This window comes from Scatophagus argus, chromosome 6 (assembly GCF_020382885.2).
Source record: "Scatophagus argus isolate fScaArg1 chromosome 6, fScaArg1.pri, whole genome shotgun sequence".
Classification (NCBI taxonomy): domain Eukaryota; kingdom Metazoa; phylum Chordata; class Actinopteri; family Scatophagidae; genus Scatophagus; species Scatophagus argus.
This window is the reverse complement of record NC_058498.1, coordinates 20,904,421-20,930,508: the sequence shown is the minus strand read 5'-3', so window position 1 is coordinate 20,930,508 and position 26,088 is coordinate 20,904,421. Positions and strand designations below refer to the sequence as shown.

Here is a 26,088-nt window from a genome sequence, read left to right as displayed (position 1 = left end):
TCTTACCTCGTATCATAGATGGCGTACAATTTTTTGTTCCCACCACCAGCGTTCCTGTGAATACAAAAGAATGAGGAGTTACTATCTGTATCAGTACAGTAGTGTCCCAGAAGGGTTTCACCTCGAGTCTAAATGCACAAAGGAGCAACAATTTTGCACAAAAATCAAATACAGCACCAATAACCGACTCATTTGGAAGTGAGTTGACTTTAATCCAGGTGGAGATGAACACAGAATGATGAAATATACTGTAGAGATCTATTTTTGCTGCTAGCAGACATATGTGACATATTGTCTCCTCCTGCAATCTGGACCATTAACAAAAAAAAAAAAAAGAATTAGGACTCCATTTTTTCAGGTTTGTGTCCCACTTAAGTCAGGACTACAATAGGCTGCATTATTGAAAGTGAATAAAAAGGATGACGTTCATGTAAAGTAAGGAGACCCAGCACTGGTTGTACACTGCTCGATCCAACTTCCTCTTTCACAGTCATACAGAGAACGAATACCACAGGACTTTTTTACTTCACACTATTTGTGAAGTAAATTATCTATAAAGTTGCATACAGTTTTACTGGAAAGTAGCAAGCTCCTGTTTTGGTCCAAATAAATAGGGTGGTATCAGACTGTGACTTGCTAATACCCGATCCATATATTAGGCTGGATTAAAAGGCAGTTTCAGTGCTGGTAATGGTATCAGAGCGACCTGATAGCCGATCTCATGATCTCTCTCATGAACTCAGGGCTGGACATCGTACTCCGCCTGTCACATGCACACTTCATGCAGTAGGCGCTCACCATAGCAAACGAACAGAGCATAACAGGCACATTTACTGTACTGGGGATCTGTCACATAGCTGATCTGCTTCATAATGTCAGTGTCAGGCTGATACGGAGCTGATGGACTGGATCAGTGCATACTCTCCACACAACTGGGGGAGCAGTAAAAATGGCACAGTTTAACACCACACCTCCTCACTGTGCATATTGGCAGTTTAGGTTATACAGTATGGTTGTCTGCTCCTCATAGCACTAAAGCACAGTTAAAACATCACATATAATACACAGGCTGTGATGCTTTGTGGTGCTGTAGTTTGCTGATAAAGCATCTTTGAAGGTTCATGCTGTGGTGGAGATCCCTCTAATTGTTACTCCTGACACTTTATTCCTTTGTATTCTTTCCCTCTCTCTCTCTCTTTCTCTCTCTCTCCCCCTCTGTCGTGTCTCCCCCCTCCCATATCTGTGTCCCCATCTCTCTACTGTATCTCTCCTCTACTCACTGGCCATATATCCTCCTGCTTCTCTGGCCGCGCTGCACGCTCGTCTATTTAATTCGTCACCAAAGTCTATTAACATTGTGCTTTGCCTTTGGATACAGTATTGGATGTTTTGCAAAGCTTGCTGTGTGCTCACAGCTCCTCGGAGACCAAACCAAAGGATGGTCAGTCAGCAGAAGTGTTGAGAAGCCTTTATTTTTTTCGCTGCCAACCTTTTAATCGCTCTGGGGGCGAAATAAACCTCGCTGACAGTGAAATTAGTCCACATCTTTTCTCTCCACCCATCTCTCGCTCTCCAATATGCAATTACAGTGCGCGGATGGAGGTGACGTTCTTCACAATTGATGCCAAATACTAAACAGTGCGATCTGCGTGTGAGATATCTGGGAGAAGTTTGACTGCGCATCGTCTTGTGTGGTAAGCTTTGGCAAATGCGGCTCAGCGCCTGTGCAGCAGAGCGTTGTTATAGGCCAGCGTACAGGACGAGATTGTAGTGGGACGTGTGGGCATTGGAGGAGAATAGAATACAGTAGTGTGTACCCGAGCTGCTGCTGTTCCTGGGGAGGACCTGCACCGGGAGAGCTGTAGACTTAAAGAGCTGCGGACGGTGGTGATGAAAGCCGGATTCACACTTTCCGTCCTGCTTAAGGGAAATTAGTCGGCATGTAGGGTGGCGAGGGCATGAGTGAGTCGTGAATGAAGGGGATGCGTTGCAGCAGCAGTACTGACGGAATTTACTGTATGTGAAGAGTCCAGTTGCAGGAGGTGCAGGGAGGATTGCAGGATTACAGCTGTGCCTGTGCAGAATCTCGGACGGGGGGGAGATATTCAGTGTACAGGTAGAGGCACTGCACACCTTTAGCTTTGTATTCAGAAGAGGGGAGAATACAGCACAGCTGTCACAAGTCATCAACTTCTAGGGAAGGTTAATTAGTGAAAGTGAACCGAGGCTCTTGCAGTAAGCTGAGCTGACGAGGAGAACAAAGAGTCCTAACATCTAAGAGAGAGGAACTTTGCATAATCAGCTTTTTTTTCTATTCAGACATCAGCCAACATCTGCAGGTAGTACAGATGTTGTCCTGTAGTGTTTAGACAGGCAGAATGCCGGGGATTGCTGCATTGGGTATTATGATACTGTCAGCACTTTGCTGTGCATTTGTTTCTGTGATAAAGTAGTGAAAATGTTTGTGGAAGTGATAAATATTTACTGCTCTGTTTACACCCAAAGACATGCAGTGAGGGCCAGCCGTTACTATCTGCTAGTTAATGCCTACTAAAAGCTGTTCGCATTAAGCTACAATACTGTATCTATTTATGTTGGAAATGTATGTATTATTTAGTTTCCTCATTGAAACTGCTACTGCAATGAAGGTCATATGATAAGTAATTCTAAGAATAAATTCCATCAATACTGCTTTAGTTGAAGATAGAAAAAAACGCACTTATTGTAGTTTTAAACAAGTGTGGATGTCTCGTTTCAGGAATGGGCGATGGAATGTGCTACAGCTTTGCAATGAGACGTCTGTGGGTCTGCATTCTGCTTGTGAGCATCACCTGCCGTCTGAGGTAAGGAACTGACGCCTGTAAAATAAAGACACATTTTCAATAATTCACATTTTTGTACGTAAATGCGGTTTCTGTAATATTTGAAGGTTGAAATTTAACTTTATTGTTAATGAAAGTAAGCTTGCCTGTCTTAGATTATGTTACTTTATCTCAGACGTTAAGAGTTTCGTCTGTCGTTTTTCTAATTTACGTCTCTGTGTGAAATTGCTTGAGTGCAGCCTCTCCCAGGATGTAACTGGAACTCCTAAAGAGGCTGAGTTAAATGACAACATTACCATCTTCACGCGCATCCTGGATGGGTTGCTGGATGGTTATGACAACAGACTCCGCCCTGGACTGGGAGGTAAGCCTGCCTGACATACGAACCTCTACACCTCGGCCATTGTGGTAATTAAAACAGTCTCTCATGTGCTAGGTGAGAACTGATCATGTCAACATGAAAATGTCCTGGGACGTGTGTCTTGTCTAATAACAACTAACACAGAAAGCCCTGTACTTTTGAGTGTAGACGAAAGATGTTCAGCCTCTGTATTGATAGCTTTGCGTGTGTGGTTAGATCCCTTCAGTCCACACAGAGAGCAATGCTATGCACCGCAACATCTGTCTTCTGCTTGTTCCAGATGAGGGAAATGTGTCTGTGTTCATAAAGTCTTTGGCAAAGAGACATTATCGGCTGTTTACATCTCCTCTAAGAATGATTTAGTGGCACTATGACAGCAGTCTGAAGCACACAGCATGCTGGTGTGACCTTGACAAAGCCATTACTCCTGTCATTAAACAGCAGCTCCTTAGTTCTCAGCAGATGCAGGTCAGAGTAGGCAACAACTGAAAAGTTCTCATCATGAAGGAGAAATGAAAAGATACTGAATTTGGTTTACACAATCAGCAGAGAAAATGTTTCTCTTCCACTGTATTTGCTGCTGTAGTTGGTTGAGGCAGGGCTCACATTCTGAAAATAGTGAGGAATGACGTCACAATTATTCCCTGGTGACACCTTTACAAAGACTGTTTTGTCCAAACAACAGGTCAAATGTCAAAATTATTAAAAATAAAGTTATTGGAACCCGAAACCATGAAAATTAAGAATGACCTAAACAGTTATCAGAATACTTGGCAATTAATTTTCTGCCATCAGCTAACTGATGAATCATCTAATTGTACTGGTCACACTTTGGTGGTATAATTTACACCAAAGCAGCACATGTTACAAGCTTTTTGTGCAAAATATGTACAAAATATCTCACTGAAATGTAGTGGAGTAGAGGTAGAAAATGATATGAAAAGAAAATACTAAAGTAAAGTACAAGTACCTCAACACTGCACTCAGGTACAGTACTTGAGTAAATGTGCTTAGTTACATTCCACCACTGGTGCCAGTGAATACTAAATTAAGTTACGCTGCAATTATTGTTATTTCTAAATAACTACAAACACAGGTCTAATAAAACATAGTTTTACTTAAAAAGTTCCTGCATATGTTTCATGTGTTGTAACTTGGTGCCCAATCTGGCTGTCTATAACTGATTGACCAGAAGTGACTGATTTCTTCCAGTGGGTGATTTTTTTTTTGTTTGGTTCGGTTTGTTTTCATTTCATTTCTATGATGTCACAGAAAAGGCCTTCATTAGGGTTATGGATAATAATCCAAAGTATAACTGTACTGTAAAGATTCATAATATTCTTTTGTTCCACAGAAAAGGTGACAGAGATCACAACTAACATCTTTGTCACAAGCTTTGGTCCAGTCTCTGACACTGAAATGGTAAAAAGCTCCTTTTATTACCTTACATTTCCCACTTATATCAGTGAGGGATCAAAAGATCTGCATTCATTTGAAACATGTTATTAACAGAATGAATTTTTTCACATAACTCTCTAATGTGTATTTATATATATATATATATATATATATATATATATATATATATATGTATGTAATATGAAATAAAAATCCCATGGACACACACTAAGTACATTCAGTGTTGTCTCACAGGTTATCATGTAAGATCGAAAACCACAATACAGCTGTAGTAAAAATGCTTTAAATGATATCCCGATATTTCATAAAAACAAACAAAATAAGTCCACATCAGTAGCGTGTAACATGCAGCACACTGTGCATGTACAGTATATACTGTTTGTATAATGTGTTCTTTTACCCTCAGCTGACAAAAACAGCAGTAGTTCTTTATTACATCACGCATAAATATAAATATGCAATATTTATTGAACTAAACAGTTTATGTGTGTTGTAATGTGTCTCTTTTTCAACAGGAATACACTATTGATGTGTTCTTCCGTCAAAGCTGGAAAGATGAAAGACTTTGCTTTAAAGGTCCCATGCAGATGCTTGCCTTGAATAATCTCCTGGCCAGTAACATCTGGACTCCGGACACCTTCTTCCTCAATGGGAAGAAATCCATTGCACATAATATGACTACACCTAACAAGCTCCTGCGGCTGAAAGATGATGGGACTCTGCTGTACACCATGAGGTAAGCACTCCCACGGCTGACCTTTAATCACACTCAGGAACCTGGTAGGATAAACATTTCTTTTCCAATCAGTCTTACAACTAAAACTTAGAATCTCAAGAGCTGAGGTGAGGTTTAAAAACGTTGTGTAATCCACTTAGAAACGGAGAGATGACTAAATCATCCATCGGTCTGTTGTTTAGTAATGGTTTTTAAGACCCCTGCTGTACTAATACAGCCCACACACTCATACTACATGTCTCAGTGGTGCACCGATGCATCATCATGTCGTCCTCGTACTGTAAACTGGAGGTCAGAGGAGCTCAAAATGTTTGCTTTGACCGAGCTCTCTGACACAGAGAACTGGGTTTTCACTCCTCCTCCACTAAACGACTATGTAGCCTCATCACAGAAACCCTTACTTTGACAGGAAGACAGCAGTCTAATCCATTGCTCAGAGTGGTGCATCGTACATCACAGCAGCAAAAGATATATATCTTAGATAGAAGCATCTCATTTACATCCACTTTCATGACAGTATCATTATACTCTCAGAACAATAAATCCTCCAAATCAAATAATAAGAGAGGAAGTTGGAGGAAATGGACGTTAGTGCATGTCAAAAATTGCTATTGATCTGCTGGCTTTAAAATTGCTACAAATCTGCAGTACATTTGCTCACACTATAAGCCATTAGAAATGGCTTCACGATGGCCCATTAATGCTTTTGTGTTCTGGGAACAGTGTTATTAGGGAAACATTTTATGCATGCATTACTCTCCTACATTGGTTGTTCAGAGAAGAAGTAGCGCTCCCTAGCTAGTGTACCATGAAAATGTCTCTCCGAGGAGAGGCAGAGTTTCGATCCAGGCCTTCCAGTGCGGTGTGTTTCAGAAACACTTGTAATGCACAATAGATCACAATAAATTCCTAGGAATCTGAAACGTAATTCGCGCCTGTGTGAAATTACAATGATGATTTATCTGCTGGTCTGTACTGTCCGTATTGGTAGTTATGATTTATTAAGGAGCCACGACCCCTTATATTTGACTTCACTAATTAAAGCCTTTCTGTGCTGTCCATTTACTGTAGAGTCCCTTTGTAGATATTAGTCATGCTGCTCACAAAATATCTGAGCTATGCAAAGCTTCACTAACCTGGACAACCTGACTGTCATCCTGTAGTTCTTCACTGAGCTTCAGCCAACTGGACAGAAGCAAATACTTGTGGTGGACTTTGTTGTGACTAAAATAAACATAATTATTATTATTTTCATTATTGATTATTGTGGTGATTGTTTTCTTGATTAATCACTCAATCTATTTTCCCACGTAACATCAGTCCAAAACCCAAAGACATTCAGCAAAAAGCATTAAATCCTCACAAATGAGGGTTTGAAACATTATAAAGTAATTATTTCTTATGAAATTGTCAGTTACTTTTTTGTGAGTCGAAAAATCAATTAATCAAATGCTGTGTGGATTGTAAATGAGACATGCAACATGCTTTGGAATCAGAAATGAAGATAAATAACAAAGGGACACTTTGAATGCAGTACACAAACACATAATGCAGTGCAGAAAAGTGACGCAGGACATAAAACCAACCTACTGAATAGACCAGTAAGCAAAGACTGATTATTATACAGTGTAATGTGATGCTGTGTAATATACCACACTCAGGATAATATAATGACTGCCAGACTCATCAGGAATTCTATTCTCTTTCTTCTTCTGTCCCCTTATTCACTGTTCACACATTGAGGCGGGCGTATGTTGATGTGGGGCACATTTTTATTGAAACCGCTGAGCCAGCACATGGCCTTTAATAAACAGAAATCCCTCCTCTGTGGCCAATTTCGGTTTTATTTATGCGTTCTATTAGATAATGTCAGTATAAGGTAGCCACACACAGAATACCACACCAAACCCACACTGAGACACACTTTAAATTTGCTTGAGTCAGAATACATAAGTATTATCAATATACTGTGGTATCTAATTACAGTAGTATATTATTATGTATATTATTTCATTGCAGTTATTAATGTCATGTCATAATGGGTCAATCTATGGGTGAAGCTATTTCAGCTACTTCATCTACACCACTGGGAATTTTTCCCCTTTAGTTTCACCTTGTTAACGGTGGCCTTCTTCCACACTGTCTGACATTATCATATACAAGCTTGGTCCAACTCTTCTATATAATGTCAACACTACAGTACAGTATTAAAACCCAAACTTCATTTTTTTTTTTAAGTCTGCAACATCATTCAGATAGAAATATTTCAGATTTTTTTTCCCCAAATTTTAAAGCTCTGTAAGTTTGAACAACACATCTCTGCACAGTTAGGCTTGGTAAAGACCCGTCACTGGGCTGGTAATTGTTTGGGGCTCTTTAACCTACAGCGTTATATCATATTTTCTAAGGTGGATACATGATTTGTATGTTAAATCTTTATCTGCAGAGTCACTCTTGGCTACAGCTGTAAAATGAATGTAGCAGGGGAGAAATATACTATATATATATATTTTCCTCTCTGTAGAAGTACAAAGTAGACATGTAGATGTCTAGCAGCCAGTCTGTGTTGCATATTCCTATTTTGTCTGTTGGCATCAGATATTTTGTTTGGCTGGGTGCTGGTTTCCATGGTGATGACAGCAGCTCTGACTATTTCAAGTCTGTCCAGCAGAGGGCAGCATTAGCTAAGGCTGTGTGGTTACTGTCCCTTGTGTGTGTGGTACTTTTCTTTCATTATACCTGCTAGATGAGCTTGCTTTTTCGGTGTTTTGTTCCCAATCAAGCTTTTACTTGTGCTTTATCACAATTCCACAGACAGGGGGCAGCCTTACTCCACTAAACCATCTTCTATTGCTTCCTAAAGCTCATTTTGCACACACGGTTGCATCATTCTTTCGAGATAGGATCCTAATGGGTCCCTCTTGTGGCTCAGTTGTTTATTGCGTTGTACTGGGAAAATTACATTTGACTCTGCTGTTATATCTGAGACAGACTAATGAAGACATACTAGGATTTTCATTGGTTAATGGCTCTGTACAAATGAAGCACAACACAAATAAAACAAATTATTTATAATAAGAGAACACGTTCATTTATAAACATGGTGATGATGATGATGTCTCATGTCATCAGTTAAGTTATTTGCTCTCTAACTTGCATGACTCCTTCTTTCAGACTCACTATATCAGCAGAATGCCCCATGCAACTGGAGGATTTCCCAATGGACGCCCATGCTTGCCCCCTTAAATTTGGAAGCTGTGAGTAAACATACACATGAGCAAATGCACACAATGAGAAACACTGTTAAATAAGGCAGGGGAAGGTACAGAGTAAATATTTCATGTCAATAGCCCGGGCACCAGTGACACATGAGCACTGAAATTGTTCCATAGTCTTTCTAAAAATACATGAGGTCACTAGTGAAAAAAGTAGCATGTAGTTTTGACATGGCATCAGTTTCAGTGTCTTTATCCATACAGGGGATGTGGGGATGGATGTACCCGGGTGTGTTTGACAGCCCATGTCCCTCAGGTACAAAGCTATTGTTGTGGCGGTGCAGAAGATAGCCATGTAGACACTGACACACTGCTGCTGATTAAGCCATTAATCAACATGTCAGGGCTGCTCTCCTGCACCCTTCACTGCCTCAGCTACATTTAATGGGAAATATCTGAAACACACAGAGTGGAAACAGCTAGACGCACGCGCGCGCGCACACACACACACACACACACACACACCAAACCTACATTTACCACCAAGGTAACCTTTAAAAATCCAATTCTACACCTTCCACATTCACAGCAAACCACACTTGTGGCTTGTGTCCAGCCTTCCTCATGACTTCTAAGCTAGTTAAGGAGCCTCACACAGTTCGGCAGGTCCAAAAATATCTAGGGAGCTCCAGTCATGTAAGCTAAAGATTAGCATTTAAGGTCTTCCCCGCCACTGACGTATGGAGGGCCTCAACACTCTCTGAGCTTGGAGGCGGAGCTACAATATGCTGTGTCCTGCTTTGTTCACCTCAACCCCCAGCTGAGACCTGGGATAGGGATAAACAAAGCAACTGACTGAGGCTACATCAGCTGTTGTACTTAGTACCAAGTTATCGGATGTTGATTAACTTATTTGGGAGCCCGGAAAAGCAAAACCTGCCCTGAATTAATTAAACAAAGTTTAAATACAGATCTTTACCAGGTGTCCTGTAGATTCAGTGCAACTGAGATTACAGGTGACTCACCTTCTTTAAATCAGTTCTGTTCAATTCAGTTCAGTACAACTTCATTCATCCCTGCAATGTCAATTGTGTGCAGTGATTTATACCCAGCTCAGCAAACATGCAAAGTGCTTTATATTCCACCTGCTTTTGTGTGCATTTTCAATTTGTGCTCTAACAACTGCAAAAAACTATGCAAAAAATTCAAAATACTGAAAAAAGAGATTATGAAAGTTGTTGTATCAGTAAAAACAAAATGTTGAAACAAACTTGGGGAACAACTTATATTTGAAATCATGGATGGAAATGTACAACAATTCACTTATTGTTAAAATTTGTGCTACACATGTGGATGGAGACGTGGCTGCTATTTATCACATCAAAAACCCTAAAAAGCTGTAAACTTAAAAAATATACATGTAATGGATCATAAATTGATAATTGATTTCCTTGACATGATTATGATATGTTATGTTCATATTTCTCAGACTTTGACCCATTTACATTATGATGCGTTTAGATGCATGTGCCGTATTTTCATGTAAAGATCTTCTATAAGCTGTATGAGAGCATTATATATTACAAGAGAGGGGAGTGAACAAAATGCACTGTGCACTGTATCCAACAAAAACTATAGGATGATAACTCAAGAATACTTTGTTGACCATAAAATGAATTAAAAAAACCTAATGTCACCACAAAAGTACCGCCTATGTGAAGGTTATAAGCTGTAAAAGTTACTGTGGTACAGTATATCCTGTTTTCTCCGACTCCATTAACCCTAGCTAATCCTTTGACCTAATGGACAGCACTCATCCACGAGCTCAAGGCTTTCAAAGCTACAGTAGACCTGTCCTTTGCTCTTGTGTTAATCACCTCTCATGGACTGAGCTCGGCTATCATCAGCCTCGTCCTCCTCCTCATGATTCTTTTACATTGCTGACAGAATGCAGTTGCATCTTTGGCGTGATGGTCTTTTGCATTCATTTACACACTTAAAGTAAATGGTGTCTGGCATGCTGAGGTGTGCTTTTGGTATACAGTGCATTCCCATTTGCTCTTGCCTTTTCATTTTGTCTCTGCTTTGCTACTGTGCTAATGTTGTCATTTGTACTCATTTAATCTTTCCACATCTCTCCATAGTTTTCTCTCTTTTCTCTCTCTTCATACTTATGATCGATTCCACTCTCATACCTGTTCATTACATTTGAAGTTACAGCCCACAGATGTTAGCTTAGTCTGGCCTACATTTAGAAGTGCGGTATCAGTCTTCTCATCCAAACTGCGGCAAAACAACAAACAGGTGGAAAATGTCAAACTACTACACTGACAGTTGACATCTAAAGAAAATGGCACCAGGAGAAGAAGGCAAACAGCAACACACAGTGAGAGGAGAAAGAGACTAAAAGGAGGGAGTTGGTGAAGAAAACCCTTCTAAACTATCCGAAAATACACTGTACTGTACTTACTACTGTATGGTTTTGTGTTATATTAAGTGCTGTTGTCTGGAAATTGAAACAAACTCGGTATGTACCTCTTAGTGAACACATACTGCAATCACAAATATATTCTCTTTGTGTTTCTCTCTTTTTCTATATTGATTGGATTTTAGGATATTACTGCTATTACTGTAGCACAGCACAAGGTGCTCTCTAGCCTCTGTTATATTTATAGGACTTATAAAGCTACTTCTGTGGCTGTTCTGGCCTTCATCATATCCAGGTCATATCACAGTAAAATGCTTACGTGTTGCTGTGTTTTTGCTGCCCATCTAATACATACAGTAGCTGAAATAATAGCTTGCATCACAAAAATGAATAGAAAAGCATCTGTGAATGACCTGAAATGTAAATAGACTGTGTCATTTATCAGATTCTGAGCCTGTTGACTCTGTAAATTATTTCTTATTTTAAATCACATCTTATTAATGTGTGTCTCATGCTGAAATTATGCAGATAAACCACCATTAATGGGGCTGTATTTCTTGTTAAGCAGCATGTTTCTATGCACTTAATGACTGGACAGAAGTCATGGGCAGGAATGCGAGATCATTTTTAGCAGCTGGAGTAAAGAGAGCTTTAACTATTCACTGACAAGTGGGAGAATGGAGGAAAGCATGAAAAGGGCCCAGAGCTGGTCATTATTAAATCAGGGACCTGGGAAAAAGCTGTGTGTCTGCAAATTCAGAGTACCTACATTAACTTTGGCTTGTGAACCGATTTGTACTGAGTACCACTAAGACAAAGAATTAGAGATTTTGATACTTATTGTGGTCTCCATAAAAAACAAATGACTATTATTATTATTATTATTATTATTATTATTATTATTTTATCCATTTCTTCACAGTTATGTTTGATTTGTCTTCAGGATGAACAATCAATCAAGCATGTCTCTCAGCTAAAGGTAGACTGTAGACTTCTTTGTATTGGAATTAGACTGACTACACATAATGCACCACTTTTGATAGGTAAATTTGCTGAAACCCTTATTTAGGGAAGTGTGGATATATTTCTATAAAGCTAGAGCAGGGGCAGGCCAGCCAATGTATGCAGACCTGTTTGTTTTTTGTTTGTTTTTTTTTTAATTAAAAAAAATACAGAGCGTGCAGATGGAAAGTAAAGCAGTGGATTAAACTGTAAGAATGGTTAAAAAATAGCTACTATGGAGACTGATGATGACTGTAAAAAGACTGGTCACTGTCGGCTTCTTTTATACCCAATGTGAATTGAAACTGACCACAGGCTCCTTTTTCTGCAAAAGCTGAATCAACAAGCTCGTAACAGCCCAAAGCACTTACACTTATTGTTGCTGTGCTGTGTGTTGTTTCAAGTCACAGGAAGTTCATTCCACTCTTCAGTATTTGCATTTCATTTAACTTGTTTAACAATGTTGGAATTGGATGCATACATATCAGGCATGAGACGTATGTGAGTCTGCATGTGTGACACATATAAATTGTTAGTAGAAATAGTGTGAGATAGTGTGACTTGAAAGACCCATTCCAATTTCATTATTTTTCAAATCTATCTTAAAATAATTGCCAAGTGCACATATGATCAGTTAAGCCTTCGCTTCCTGTTATCACTCCTGTTGATACTGACCATGAAGAGATCCTGTCCAAATGTGCTTTCAGAGGTCACACTGCTCAGTTCTGGCTATGTATTCATATTGTTTTAAGACAGATTTAAAAAAACGCTCCTTTAAACATTTTTGTGAAATTTTGAAATTTTGTGAGATTTCTGTCTGGTTAAACGGCAAAAAAAAGCTTTCTCGCAGAAGTTTACGCGTTAAGATTAATGAGTGTTTTTTCTCATACTCAGAAAGTGATGATGCGTTCTGAAAATAGTCTGAAAGAGACAGATGTGTCAATCTACATATCCTATATTCTGATTCATTTGCATGTACTTTTTCATGTACTTTTATTTTTCCAATGCGTATTATAAGATTAGTATCACATCATGAGACACTTGATTGCCATGAGTTAGATGAGAACACAATTCCACCTACCATCACCTTTATAGCTCATTAATTAACACATTGTTTGTTTGGCCCACATTAAAGTGTATAGTTTGAAAGGGCATCCTGTGCTGGACCATTTCCTGGCTGTAAAGCAGTGTCTTGTCGTCACCGAGATTGCCAGGCAACTGGCAGCAACCTACAAAGGACTGGCGTATGATAAATGTTGGGTGTCTTAGTCAACTTAGCAAAAATTCTGAAGGTCAATGTTGTATATAAGATGACATTCCTAGAATTTAGTGTAACAGACAGTCTTAACATTTTGGCAACCTGTCTCCATCTGTCTCTTCTATCTATCTCAAAAAGCAACTTCTAATAGTCTTTTAAAAACAACAACAAAATGTTAATCCCTGTCTAAAATAAGGTCCTTACAGTGTGTTGCTGTGATTTTGAAATCATTTCACTCCTGTGTTTCAATTTCATTTTAGTGAATATTTAAAATCAATCAAAAAATACAAAAGTCTCATTCACAGCTTGTCAAAAATGGAGCAACAACATGTTTGACCAAACTACTATGTAACCCTCAGTCTGATTACATTGGTTTTAAGTTCAGTTTTTTTGTGTGATACTTTAAAGGCAATGAAAGGCTAAGCCATTACGTAATTTATCTTGTATCTTCCCATGTACAGAGCGTAGCCCTGACCTGCAGACAAAGCTCTCTGGACTCTGCAAAATAACTGCAAGCTAAGAATCAGTGACAAGTGAAAGTGATGTGTGTTTGTAAAAGACAACAAATTCAACTGCTCGTGGGACTCGGTCCTACAAAGTCTTGTTTGAGACAATGCAGAGTGTCTTTGAGACGATAATCCACAGACTGGTTGACTGGGGTCAATCTAAATTGCTGTGAAGTCTTCTAACACCACAGTTGCTGGATTAGTGCAATACTGTTAGATTGGACAGTGCACTGCGGTACAATTGAGACACACGCGCACACGCGCACACACGCACACACACCACACACAGATTTAGTGTGTCTACAGCAAGTGTGTGGTATGTAGTACAGTATTAGCGAGTGAGAGTGTTTTTGTATTTTGCAGGGCTTGCTTGTTTTCAAAATGATCTTGTACGAGTGACAGACAGCGTGTACTCAGAAATGTACATCAGCACAGGGAAGAAGCAAACACAATCCAAGGCTCGCTATCAGCCGTGCCCCATACACAACAGCCAACAAACCACTAAAATACTAATTCCAAATGTCAACTGAGAATCTGCCAAACTGTGCCAACATTCACACATAACATCATACCATCAGGAACATCTGCATATTGTGATACGCTCAAACTGATTACATCAGATCCAAACACGAGCTCTTAACAGTGACACCAAGTTAATCTCTGTGTAATGAAACAAAGTGGGTAAAAGGTCAAGTGTTTTCTCATAGCCACGCCACATTTCTTAGCTATAGTAACGCTGAGTTGTAGTAACACCAGCATGTAAACAGTTTAGAGTATCTGAGTGATGCTTCTGAAGATTCATTAGCAAATGCTGCTCCAGTAGCTATATGAGGTCTGTAAGACACTAGTTTCTGCCTTTCTACTGTATTTACTTTGTGGACACCTCTGAAAAGCTTTCCTCAATTGTCATGGTTGTTGTGAATTTATATCTTGAATTGTATCTTGTAATTTTTTGTCCCACTAACAAGTATTATCTGTATACCCACAAGTGAACTATGTAAGGATTTTTATGGTAACCAGGTTCACAGGGGGAGCTGAATATGACAGTGTACCTGCACCTGAAAACTAACATGGCTGAAACGTAACTCTTACATAATTGTAATCACGTAAAATGCCATTTAACAAACTCATCTTTGCTTGAGAGGGGATAACAACAAAAGCTCATAGGGAGCTTGAATGTAAAACATCCCAGTCTGATGGGAAGTGAACCTTTTTCCAGTTTCATCTGTTGAGGAAATAATCACATGATTTTGTTTTGATTCCCCACATTACATTAGACAGACTTTATGTTAAGTGACTTTGAATTTGACCCCACATAGACGAGGAGCTGGGGGATCAGCGTCTTGCTGACGAATACCTCAACATGTATACAGGAGGGCCTGGGATTGAACCAACAACCCTACAATTACAAGCTGACCCATCATGCTGCTACCCACATGTCCAACATCTGTTTTATGATTTTTATAATAATTAAAGACTGCTTACAGCTGCCACTGTTAATTGTCTGTATTTCATTGCAATTTAATGATCTACTAATTCTGCAATTTTATAAACCTTCTACATCAATTTATTTTATAATAACATGTGCTGTAAATATTTTAAATCAAATGTCTTCTTACTTTGTTAATCATGAAGCGTCAAGCAGGTAGGTACATTGGAAAATAGGTAGGAAATAATTAGAACTTGCTTTGAAAATATTTGGCACACATGTGTCCGTGAATGAATGAATTAATTGATGTCCAAAAATCAAACATAATCATGTTATCCTCACAGTAGTTACTGGGCAGCCTCATGTCACATTAAAACAGAAGAAGGATTCTCATAGTGATATATACACATTTTAAACAGAAGAATGAAAAGCTCTGGTGCCGCTGCTAACAATTATTTTCATTATTGATTAATCTGAAGATAATTTTTTGTTTGCCTTTTGCTTTTGCAAATCTCAAAAAGGTGTGTGGCTCTAAACAATGAGTCCTGAAGACCCAAAATGTTCAGTTTAGCTTCATCTACAGTACGACAACCGAAAAAATCTAATGCTCACATTTAAGATGCTGGAACACGTGGACATTTGGCATTTTTGCTCAAATCTAACTGTTGAATTTGCAGCAGATGCAAAAGCAAAGTTTATACATCTTTCTGTCTTGTTAAAACAGATGCGTATCCAGTTTCGGAGGTGGTCTACACGTGGACTCAGGGAGCAGCCAAGTCGGTGGTGGTGGCAGAGGAAGGCTCTCGGCTCAATCAGTATCATCTGATTGGTCAGACTGCGGGAACAGAGGACATCTACACCAGCCGAGGTACAGTGCAGCAGACCACCACCTGATCCCCAGACGACCAGGGCTCAGAATAAGATAACACGTTGTACCTTACACCCGACAGCCATCTACACCTTAACTAGAATTCACGTAGCTTAATCCCTCTATTATCTTGTATCACTCGGTTATTTCCTCTCTTACAACACCAGTCATACAGTAGCTTCAGGCAGGAGCAGGGATGTTAAGCCCCCTTCAGCCCTATTATTCGGCTCTGTGTTATTACAGTGTGTGCCATCCAAAGATGTTGTGAGAAGATTTTTTTTTCTCAAATCAAGCTGGATAGACACAATGAATGAATCACAAGGATTTGAGAATGCCTCCCACACACAGCCAGCTGTCTCCGGGGGCAGCCAGAGAAGAGAAGAGGGGGGGGGCAAAAAAAATCACTTATCCGTGGTCTGAGCCATTGGGTCTGTAGGGTTAATCCGTATGCAGGCCCATCAGTTGTGCTTTTACCAAGTGACGTCACAGCTCAGGGACTGGCTGCTGTGACGGAGACACGTGGGGAGGGGGGCAAGCGGCATCTGCTTAATTCTGTTATGTAAAGAAGTATGATAATACATTTCTGCTGCTTGTTGCTGGTGAGTTTATTACAGAAGGGAGGCATTCTTATAGCTGTAATGCATACAGAGTTAGCTTATCCTTTATCTGCTAGGGAAAGTTGTTGTTTATGCTAGATAATACACGAGAACTAAACGTTTACCGTTAAGTACAGAGCTTTTAAGCAGCCGGAGAAAATCCAACAAGACTCAGACTTGAAACGCTCAATATAACACACAGGTTGTTATATTTCTGTGTGTCACCCTGCACCCACCCCACACTGCTCAGACACACAGAGCCAGCATGGCCTTAATTAGCATTGCTAATCTGAGGTACAAACCCTCTTTAACGAGCCAAGAATAGCTCAGCAAAGGGCTCACACTAGGTGACCTTTGACCTGACAGGTTAAGCTGAAGAGGATGAAAATATAGACACGGGAATTGAATTGATGACAGGCAAACCTTGTAATTTCATTACATTACACACATCAGCGCTTTCAGATCAAAATAGAAAGCGGCAAAGCTCAACAGATGGTTTTGATCTGAACTTACCAGTTGACCAACATAGCTGCGTTGTTCTCCGCTATGAATGGCAGTTCCCCACAGACACTCCAAAAACCAAACAGTAAAATCCACCACAACCGCATTTTCACACCTCAGAGATTTCCATCCACTTCCAAGCCCAGCAGGTGGTCAGATCTGAGTGGGGTTGGCCCAGTCGTGCCAGCACAGAGCAGGGCTGCTGGCTAGTATTCCTCGGAGGGAAAGCAACACAGGTGCCCTTTTTATTAAGGACATGATGCTTGTCGCCGCATTGCACGGACCATCCAAACTTTCCTCCAGTCCCTTTCAACCCCCCTCTGCGTCAGTCATCTGTGCACCTGCTTGTAATCACTGCTGATCCAGGTCTGTTTTAGTGTTCGAGCTCAGGCGGGCAAGGATGTATGTCCCCAATCAAGAGTGGCCTGACCTGACAGAATGGGATGGACTGTCTGTTGCACACATGAACACACAGTCACACACAGTCACACACATAGAAAGAGAGAGAGAGAGAGGGGGAGAGAGAGAGAGAGAGAGAGAGAGAGAGAGGGAGAGCGAGAGAGAGATATACAGGATGCAGATTGTGACAAGGGATTAGTGAGACAGAAAAATCCGATTTTGCCAGGAGAAAGCAGCAGTCATCTGTGGATTTTCTATAGTTTATCAGACTCCACGGCTCGACAGGATTTTTGAGAAAAAAAATCCTTCAAATGCAATCTTCAGTTGATTAACAGGATATCATGAATTCTTCACAAATGTTGTTTTTAATAACTTAGCTCATGTTTTCATATTTAGAGGAGCAGTCTGGTCTGGAGGGTTGTTAGGTAAAGTTTACTTGTACAGTGCTTAATCACAGTCACCAAGGACTACATATCACCCACATAATGAAAGACATGAAAACAACACACTCCAAAACTGAGATTTTTATTGACAGAAAGCACAAGAAAACACAATGAAACAAAACAATGGCTTTTAAAGTATCTCAGACAGAGGAATGTCCCTCCACAACTGGTCAGAGATAAAAGAATCTTAAGGACAAAAACACCAAATAGGTTCATCAGTGTCATCATCATAAACCTTTTTTTCACTCATCACGCCAGCTTTGATTTTCCACACTGAACCAAACAATGGCAGCATTATGTCGCCCCACTGTGTGATTTTAGATAGCATGTTAGCCTTCTGGAAGCCAGAGAGGTGTGACATCTAACACAGCATATAAAGGTCCCGGCAGCTTTCTTAACAATAACAGTTATAAGTGCTGTGCTTTTGCTCACCATGCACATTCTGCAAACACAAGCGAGCTTGTGGGCATCATATTTGTGTGATCAGAAACCGAATAAAACAGAATATATTGCTGTTCTTTCTCTTGGATTTTAGCTGCTAACTGCTGCTAGCTTCTGTCTAAACCCCCTGGTGGTGGCTTGCACACATAACACATCCTCAAAGGGTCACACCCCTGTCCTGTCCTGCAGGTTCACCCTAGTAGGTCTATCTGCTGGTCCACAGTACTACAGGATACACTCCAGTTTAGCTAAGCTTAGGCACCGGAATCACTACTTCATTAGGTTTAACTGTTGTTAATCAAAACTATTTTTTTAACAAATATACTTTTGCAGTGAACACAAATCTTAGCGCCAAGGTGTAGGTCAGGATAACTAGTGATGGAGTGTACCTCAACTAAGTACAGTTTACTCAAGTACTATACACAAGTGCAGTTTTGAGATACATGTACTATACTTGAGTATTTTCATTTTCTGTTACTTGGTACTTCCACTCCACTATGTTTTGGAGGCAAATTGTACTTTTTACTCCACTACATATATCTCATAACTTTAATTACGAGTTACTTTGGAGATTTAGATTGTTAATACAATATATAAATCTGCTATTATTTTAGATTAATTTATTCTATTATCTATTCTAACTGGGGAAAAAAACACTAATACGGTAGCAGTAAAACTGCTGAATATCAACATTCATTTGACTCTTTTTCTTTCTCTGTCAGCTCAAAGGTGGAACAACAGGCTGTGTAAGAGAGGCTGTAGAAGTCACTGAGTGTAGGGACATCAGCCTTGTCTCAGTCAACAAGGACATCCACAACTTTGAAATGAAAGACGGATGGAAACAAAATGATACACAAGTCGATTAACAAATGGTCTTGTGGGTGAAAACAGCATAGAGTTTGCCACATTGTCAGATAGAAACTCTATTATTTATTTTTTGTGTGCATACGGTTCAGTAGTTTCAAATGGGAGTTTCTAAAAGCTTGCTTTTCTATTCTAGTGCATTTTCACTAGTTGTTATCTGTGACAGGCTATTTTTTTGTTATTTGTCAATAAATCCCATTAACCAACCACAGCCAAAACAACACGTTCCAGCTCTCCCTACCTGTCTGTGTAATTTCCTATTATTATTATTATTATTCCATCAATAGCGTTCATAGCTGTTGTGGTGAAAACTAAAATGTGAACACTTTTAGCAATTTCCTCCACTTTTACTGTTTTCGACAGGTCAATACACGGTGATGATGGCCCACTTTTACCTGAAGAGGAAGATTGGTTACTTTGTCATCCAGACCTACATGCCTTGCTTCATGACTGTAATCCTGTCGCAAGTTTCCTTTTGGCTCAACCGAGAGTCTGTGCCAGCGCGGACCGTCTTTGGTGAGTTTGGAAGACACTGACTCATTAGGCTTTGGAAATTACCCACAGTTTACAATCTACTGGTTTATTAACTGTAACATACCTGTTTTTGCCAAGTTTGTGCTTCAGAATAGTTAGTCTGGTCAACAAAAGTGATCCAGTTTTCTTGACTGCCAGGTGTGACCACAGTACTAACCATGACCACTCTGAGCATCAGCGCTCGAAATTCGCTGCCTAAAGTGGCTTACGCTACCGCCATGGACTGGTTCATCGCAGTGTGCTATGCCTTTGTCTTCTCCGCACTCATTGAGTTTGCCACAGTTAACTACTTCACCAAGAGGAGCTGGGCCTGGGATGGGAAAAAGGCAATGGAGGCTCAACAGCCCAAGGTAGGTACTGTTTGTGTGTGTCTTTCAGAATGTTATAACACATTGCGGAGTACCAAACCTGTCTATATTCTGGGCACCAGAAAGCTGGACTCCGCAGTTTGTTTTGAGGGTTTTGACTTTCACAGTTACAGTTCATATTGGGGGCTAGAGAGTGAATGTATAACGTAGAGTATCTACAATGACTGTCAAAGTGTGTTAACCCATATTTTTCAACACAGTGCAGAAGAGGCATTTTCAAAGTATCCGCTTGTTGTTAATCGTGTCTCTTAGTTAGGTTGTGAATGCAGATTGTTGTCTTTGAGTCAGTAATGTCCATTGGTTACTAATAGGTCCTCTTCAGGTGCCAGGAATGTCTAAGAGAAAGGATAAACCTGTACTGATCTGTGGCTGTAGTTGTTGGAAGTCACCATATGTGAATAAGTCACATGTAGTCTCATTGAGACTGCTGTGTGGAACATGGCAAAAGCTACATTTTAGACAGAACTTTATTCATCCAAAAGGAAATTGTTGAATACTGAAGGAAATTCTTTAAAACGTTTATATTCTCTTTAAAAAAGTATCTTCCACAGTCCCTTATTAGACATAAAACAATGTCAACTCTTATAAGCACACAAGGAACTTTTGGTCTTCATCAACTCACAGCAAACAGTGTGTTTCTGGGTGCAGAGTGCAGTTCAGTTAAAATATACAAAGTAAAAAAAAAATATGGGGATAATTATAATTATACAAAGATGCATGTGATATTTACAGCATTTCATGATTTTTAAACTAGTAGCAGTGAAAAGTTACTGTATTGCACTAGGAGATGGGCGATTATTACACAATGATTTATTGAAGAAAAAAATGGAAGAAAGGATCGGTGGGCTCACAGAAGAGAGCTAACGGTCGGTGCATGTAGGCTTGGACTATAATAGAAAAAAAAAGGGAAAGCTATCATAGAAAACAGATAATGTTAGAGTGCTGTGCTGTTTTCTAGGTTGTAACATTAAGAAGTTAACATTGCAGCAGCTGTAAACCCAACTGTGGGTTCACGTTATGTAAACAGCAGTTCAAAGTGGCTCCACTTTTCCTTCCATTTCCTCTCACTTCTGTTCATTCTCTCTCCTCTCCTCTTTGTTGCCATATATTAGAAGACTGGTAATGTGGAAGGAGAAGAAAGGCAGAGGACTGAGAAAGTCTTGGGTGTGATAATAATGAAAGAGATGAAGTAGGCAAGATGTAAAAGTTCAGGAATGGTGGATCAATAAATTCACTTTGAGAGTATTGGGGCACAATGCCAGTTCATCATTGTCCAAGGACATTAATCCCCCCTTTCAATTTGCATTGGCCAGCTTTTATTTTCTCTTTGTGTTTTTGTGTATCTGTGCCTGTTAATGTAGGGATCAACCAATATGTTTTTTCCATGGCTGATAGTAGTAGTGATTATTAAATAATCAAGGAGAATGATAGCCAATATTTAGAACCGAGATACATTTGCTGTAAAATTGAAAATCTCTTTGTCAACATTTAGAATATCCATTGAAATTCTGTAAAGAAGTACAGTTTATTCAAGTATTGTACCTGTTCTTCAAGTACCTGCTTGTACACATGTATGCATATATACACACATGTATCCCTAGCTTTAATAATGCTGGGTGAATGTGCAGCATCTGTTTTGGTCAGAATTGTGTGTATGCTCAATCAATGTGTTTCTTTCTCTCCACAGAAGAAGGACCCTTTGGCTCTGTCTAAAAAGCCAAACAACACCTGTTCAGCTGGTGTTAATTACACAACCAATCTTACAAAGGATGCATCCATAGCTACCATTTCAAACAGCACGGCTGTACAGCTCAAACCCTCTGAAACCAAGGCCCCAGACCCCAAAAAGACTTACAACAGCGTGAGTAAGATTGACAAGATGTCCAGGATAGTGTTCCCAGTGCTGTTTGGGACCTTCAACCTGGTGTACTGGGCCACATATCTCAATAGGGAGCCAGTGATCAAAGGAGCTGTGTGAGCTTTTCAGGATTCCATAGCTGGAACGCAATCAAAATCGATGCCAAGCACTTAGTCCTTCTATATTAGATGTGGGTTTTTTTAGGTCATTGGATAACATTGCATGTCTGTTGCTTCAGGAAAATGTTGCCATGTTTGCCTTGAGTTTGTGCTGTCATGTATGATATTTGAATTTTCCCTCAAGACAGTTTGATTCAACTAATTTCAGAACTCCAGTCACTGATCAGTTTCTAGCAAATTATCTTATTTTAAACTTTTTAGCGTTTGGCATTTTTATTTTCTTCTTGAGTCTATGGTAGATGATGGTACAGCAAGGCCAAATGCTATGCAAAATAACATTTTTACTGCGTTATTACTCAAAAGCGGCTTTTACCTTTTTAACTCTTTCTTTGTAAGTTTTACAAATGGGCTGGAGGTCGAGGTATGCGAGGCTGGGCCCAAGCATGTGGAGCTTTGCGTCATTGTTATAAGAAGTTGAATAGCCATGCTAAATGTGTTGCCTTCAGAGTGTGATAACTCATTATGAATGCACTGAAATTTCCTGCAGTTACATTTTCAAAAGCCATGCTTTCAGCTTTCTTTAAATTATTCTTAAAATTATTAATTTTATTATTATTTATTAATTATTTGCTACTTTTTTCCTCAATTTTAAACAGCCAGTTTTCCATAAATATAATTTCCTTGTTTATGTAGAGACTTAATGAGGACTGATTTTGGGCTAAAGTGATATTGGCAGCTTCTGTTTCCAGATCTCCTTGTAGAGAATCCTGTATGTATGTATGTAGTATAAGGACCGTGTGTGTATATATGAATATATATGCCCTGCTTTTAGAAAAGCACCACTAAGCCAGTAAGGTTAGCTTCTATGTTATGCATATACAGCAACACGGTGTTACTCTAGTCTAGTGCTTCATTGACCATGTATTGAGAAAAGAGCAGAATAGCTTGAGCTTTAACAATTTTGACAGAATATACAATGTTTTTTTAATCTTTTTTTTTATTATTTTAGATCAGTTTGATGTTTCTGTAAGCTTTGATGATACAATATCTTGCAAATATACTTGATAAATATGTGGATGCTTTGCACAGGATCACTTTTTGTCATGATTAACTGCTGTAGTTAAGAGACTTGAGCTCATCAGGTTATCAGGCCAGTCAAAGAGACAGAAAGCCGCAATGACCAGGTTATTGCATTTTGAACATTAACATCAACATTATTTTCATAAAATGACAGATTATTTGACATTTCTTTGGAAATAAGCTTATCCTTTTCGCGTTCTTGCATTGAAGTAGACAAGAAGATTGTTTGTCAGAAGATTTCACGTCTGTACACTAAATATGTAGTCAGATATGTCGTCAGTCAGATGATAGCTTGCCATAAAGACGAGGACACAGCCACTCCATCACTCATACACATGCTTTATCAGGTTTATTTAACACATACGGAAACAGTGTGCAGCATTACCAGATGCTCTGCTGAAGGAGTTATGATATAACTTTATAAAACCTTGTTGCACCATGTTTCTTAGTGTTGCCATTGCATGGGTTAAAAGGCAAGTGTTTTGTGACCATGATGACATGATAGCATAGTGTCTCCTTTTCAATAATAACGATTTTTTTTTTTTAAAGAGTCACTTTTAGTTCTCATATTTCAATAGTAGTTTTCTCAAACATTCACATTATACCCACAGTAAAAGTGTTGAATTTAATGTGAAGTGACAAACTAGTTATAACTTAGCAGTTGTGACTTCATGCTCGAAATTAGATGCAGGTTGCTGTAAGTCATTGCATGGCAAAGAGTCATCACAATAGTCATCACATATAAAAACACTTTGAAACAAGATAAAGACATTGACTGAGACACTGTTGGGGTAAAAGATTTAAATATGAATGTGATCTTCTCCTGTGACTTTATGCCCTTTGTTTGGCCTGTCATGTTTAGTTTATGGAGCACAGTTGTGTTTAATTGAATTTTAGGTGCAGGCTGTTCTTTAAATGCAAATATCTGAAGCAATAAATAATGCTCATATAAATAATGACTTCTGTTTATGGCAATATATGATCATTTGACCTTCATTTTTTTGATGTCTTTTTATCCAGATTTGATCCTTTTGGCAATAGTCTTTTCTATATATGGCTGATCCTACCTTTTAGCTGATCCCTTTCCTCTTTGGAAGCACAGTGCTCTCTGACCATGTCTAATGTATTTATTTATCTATTTTACTAAAATGTCTTTTTCTTTTGTAAAAGACCTGTGCAGATGACCAGTATAAGACTCTGGGCCATTTTTAATTGTTATGCATACCTGATTCCAAATAAAGCTTCACTGACTCTGACATCTGTCTGCTTAGTCATATCAGATGTGGCATAACATTTTTGATACAAAGTGTCATGTTATAAATGTCATGTCAGTTTGTCGTGAGAATCTAGATAAATACACACAGAGAGATGCAGCATGATCTGGTGTATGAATCTACAGTATATTTTAGATACATTTATGCAGCTGATGTGATAAAACGTTGCCTTAATCTCGCTTGATGGAACAACAGTCTGCACGTGCCGTTTCCCCTTTGATTATACACATGCACATCCAGATCATGCAGCCTCTACAGTTGGTCTACTGGTAAATCCATCTTGGGGGTCTCTGTGGTGGTAACATCTGGCTCACATCTGTTTGTCAAGGATTTAGCTCCATTTAAGTTGCTTTTTCCATTCAGCAGGCCCATACTCTGCACCAAATTAAGCTGTCACTGATGGCACCAAATGACATCAATCATAGCATATAGCTTGAGAAGCAAAGATAGGCTGCAGTATATGCTCTTGAGGTGGACCATCCGCTTTCATCCACCACCACAGCACTGACAAATCATACTCCACGCTACCAGAATGTGTTGTTGCTTGCCGGGCTTTATATGGATATTTTACATATAACCCACTGATTCAGCCAAGAAAAAAAGATAGAGTTTCAGCTTTTAAGTTGAAACTGCCTAACCCTAACTTTTTAGTAAGGTTGATGAGGTAAAAAGGTAAAATCCTATCACATTAATTTTCAACATAGTCCCCTCCCCTCCCCATACACCCCTAGTCCAGCGGTCATGGAGCATCCCTTCTTTGTAGAGGCTGGCATCTCAACCTCCAGAATGTGTCCACAGCAATGACAACATCATCATCATCCCTGTCAAAATGATGACCACTGAACTCCCTCTTCATCATGGGGATGAGGCAGCAGTCTGAGGGTGTCACCCTCCCCTAGTGTTACCACCATGTCCTTGTGGACCTCCTGAATGATGAGCCTTTCGGATCGAGGTAGTGGGATCACTGAATGAAAGCCAGTGTCTATTTTCTCAGACAGAGCTGACCTGCACTTTTCAATTACTCAAAATAGAAACACCACAAAAGTTATTCAAACTTTCTGCACAATCAAGGTCTGAACTGCATGTGCACAAAACAAGCTGTGTAACTCATCTCTTTCAACCCTGGGTCTTGGGACTTATCAATCATCCCCTGTAGAGTCACATATGGTGACTTGGTGCAAATGAACACAAATAATTTCAGCAGTCAAATTTGTGCAAATAATGCAAGGAGAGAATTTGATGGTGATGGTGATGAAATGTAGCAAAGTGCATTTACTCAGGTACCGTACTGCAGTACAAATTCAAGGTACTTGTACTTTACTTGAGTGATTCCATGCAAGTTTATATTTCTACTCCACTACTCTACTACTGAAAAGCATACTGTACTTTTTACTCCATTTGTCTGACAGCTTTACTTTTCAGGTTACAAATTTTTATCCCTTTCTTGTCCAGTGAAAACCATGAAAGTTTTCCTTTATGTGTTGAAAACCCTCCTCCTTTTCAAGCTAAATAAACAATTTAAAAGCTGCTGGCGTTAGCTGTAAAATGCATCACCACAAAGCTGAAA

The 26,088-nt window shown here is 39.4% G+C and overlaps 1 protein-coding gene across 3 annotated transcripts; it reads left to right on the top strand.

Annotated features, from left to right (window-relative positions):
• Positions 1-1,275: 1,275 nt before the first annotated feature.
• On the top strand, positions 1,276-24,631 carry gabra5 (gamma-aminobutyric acid type A receptor subunit alpha5). 3 transcript variants are annotated; one of them, XM_046391779.1, is made up of 11 exons: positions 1,276-1,694; positions 2,027-2,116; positions 2,759-2,843; positions 3,062-3,186; positions 4,538-4,605; positions 5,118-5,338; positions 8,513-8,595; positions 15,901-16,044; positions 19,652-19,804; positions 19,961-20,172; positions 21,878-24,631. In XM_046391779.1, the coding sequence occupies exons 3-11, from the start codon at positions 2,761-2,763 to the stop codon at positions 22,166-22,168; spliced, it is 1,380 nt and encodes a 459-aa protein (XP_046247735.1). In that variant the 5' UTR covers positions 1,276-1,694; positions 2,027-2,116; positions 2,759-2,760; the 3' UTR covers positions 22,169-24,631. The 3 variants fall into 3 exon arrangements, with proteins under 3 accessions (XP_046247735.1, XP_046247736.1, XP_046247734.1); XM_046391780.1 differs by lacking the exon at positions 2,027-2,116; XM_046391778.1 differs by lacking the exon at positions 1,276-1,694 and having other exon boundaries at positions 1,718-2,116.
• Positions 24,632-26,088: the final 1,457 nt, after the last annotated feature.

Bases quoted from the DNA above. Each gene is read 5' to 3' on its own strand.
- gabra5 (XM_046391780.1), top strand. From the start codon at position 2,761: ATGGGCGATGGAATGTGCTACAGCTTTGCAATGAGACGTCTGTGGGTC. The intron at 2,844-3,061 runs GTAAGGAACTGA...GCTTGAGTGCAG, and splicing joins AGCATCACCTGCCGTCTGAG to CCTCTCCCAGGATGTAACTG. The intron at 8,596-15,900 runs GTGAGTAAACAT...TTGTTAAAACAG, and splicing joins CCCCCTTAAATTTGGAAGCT to ATGCGTATCCAGTTTCGGAG.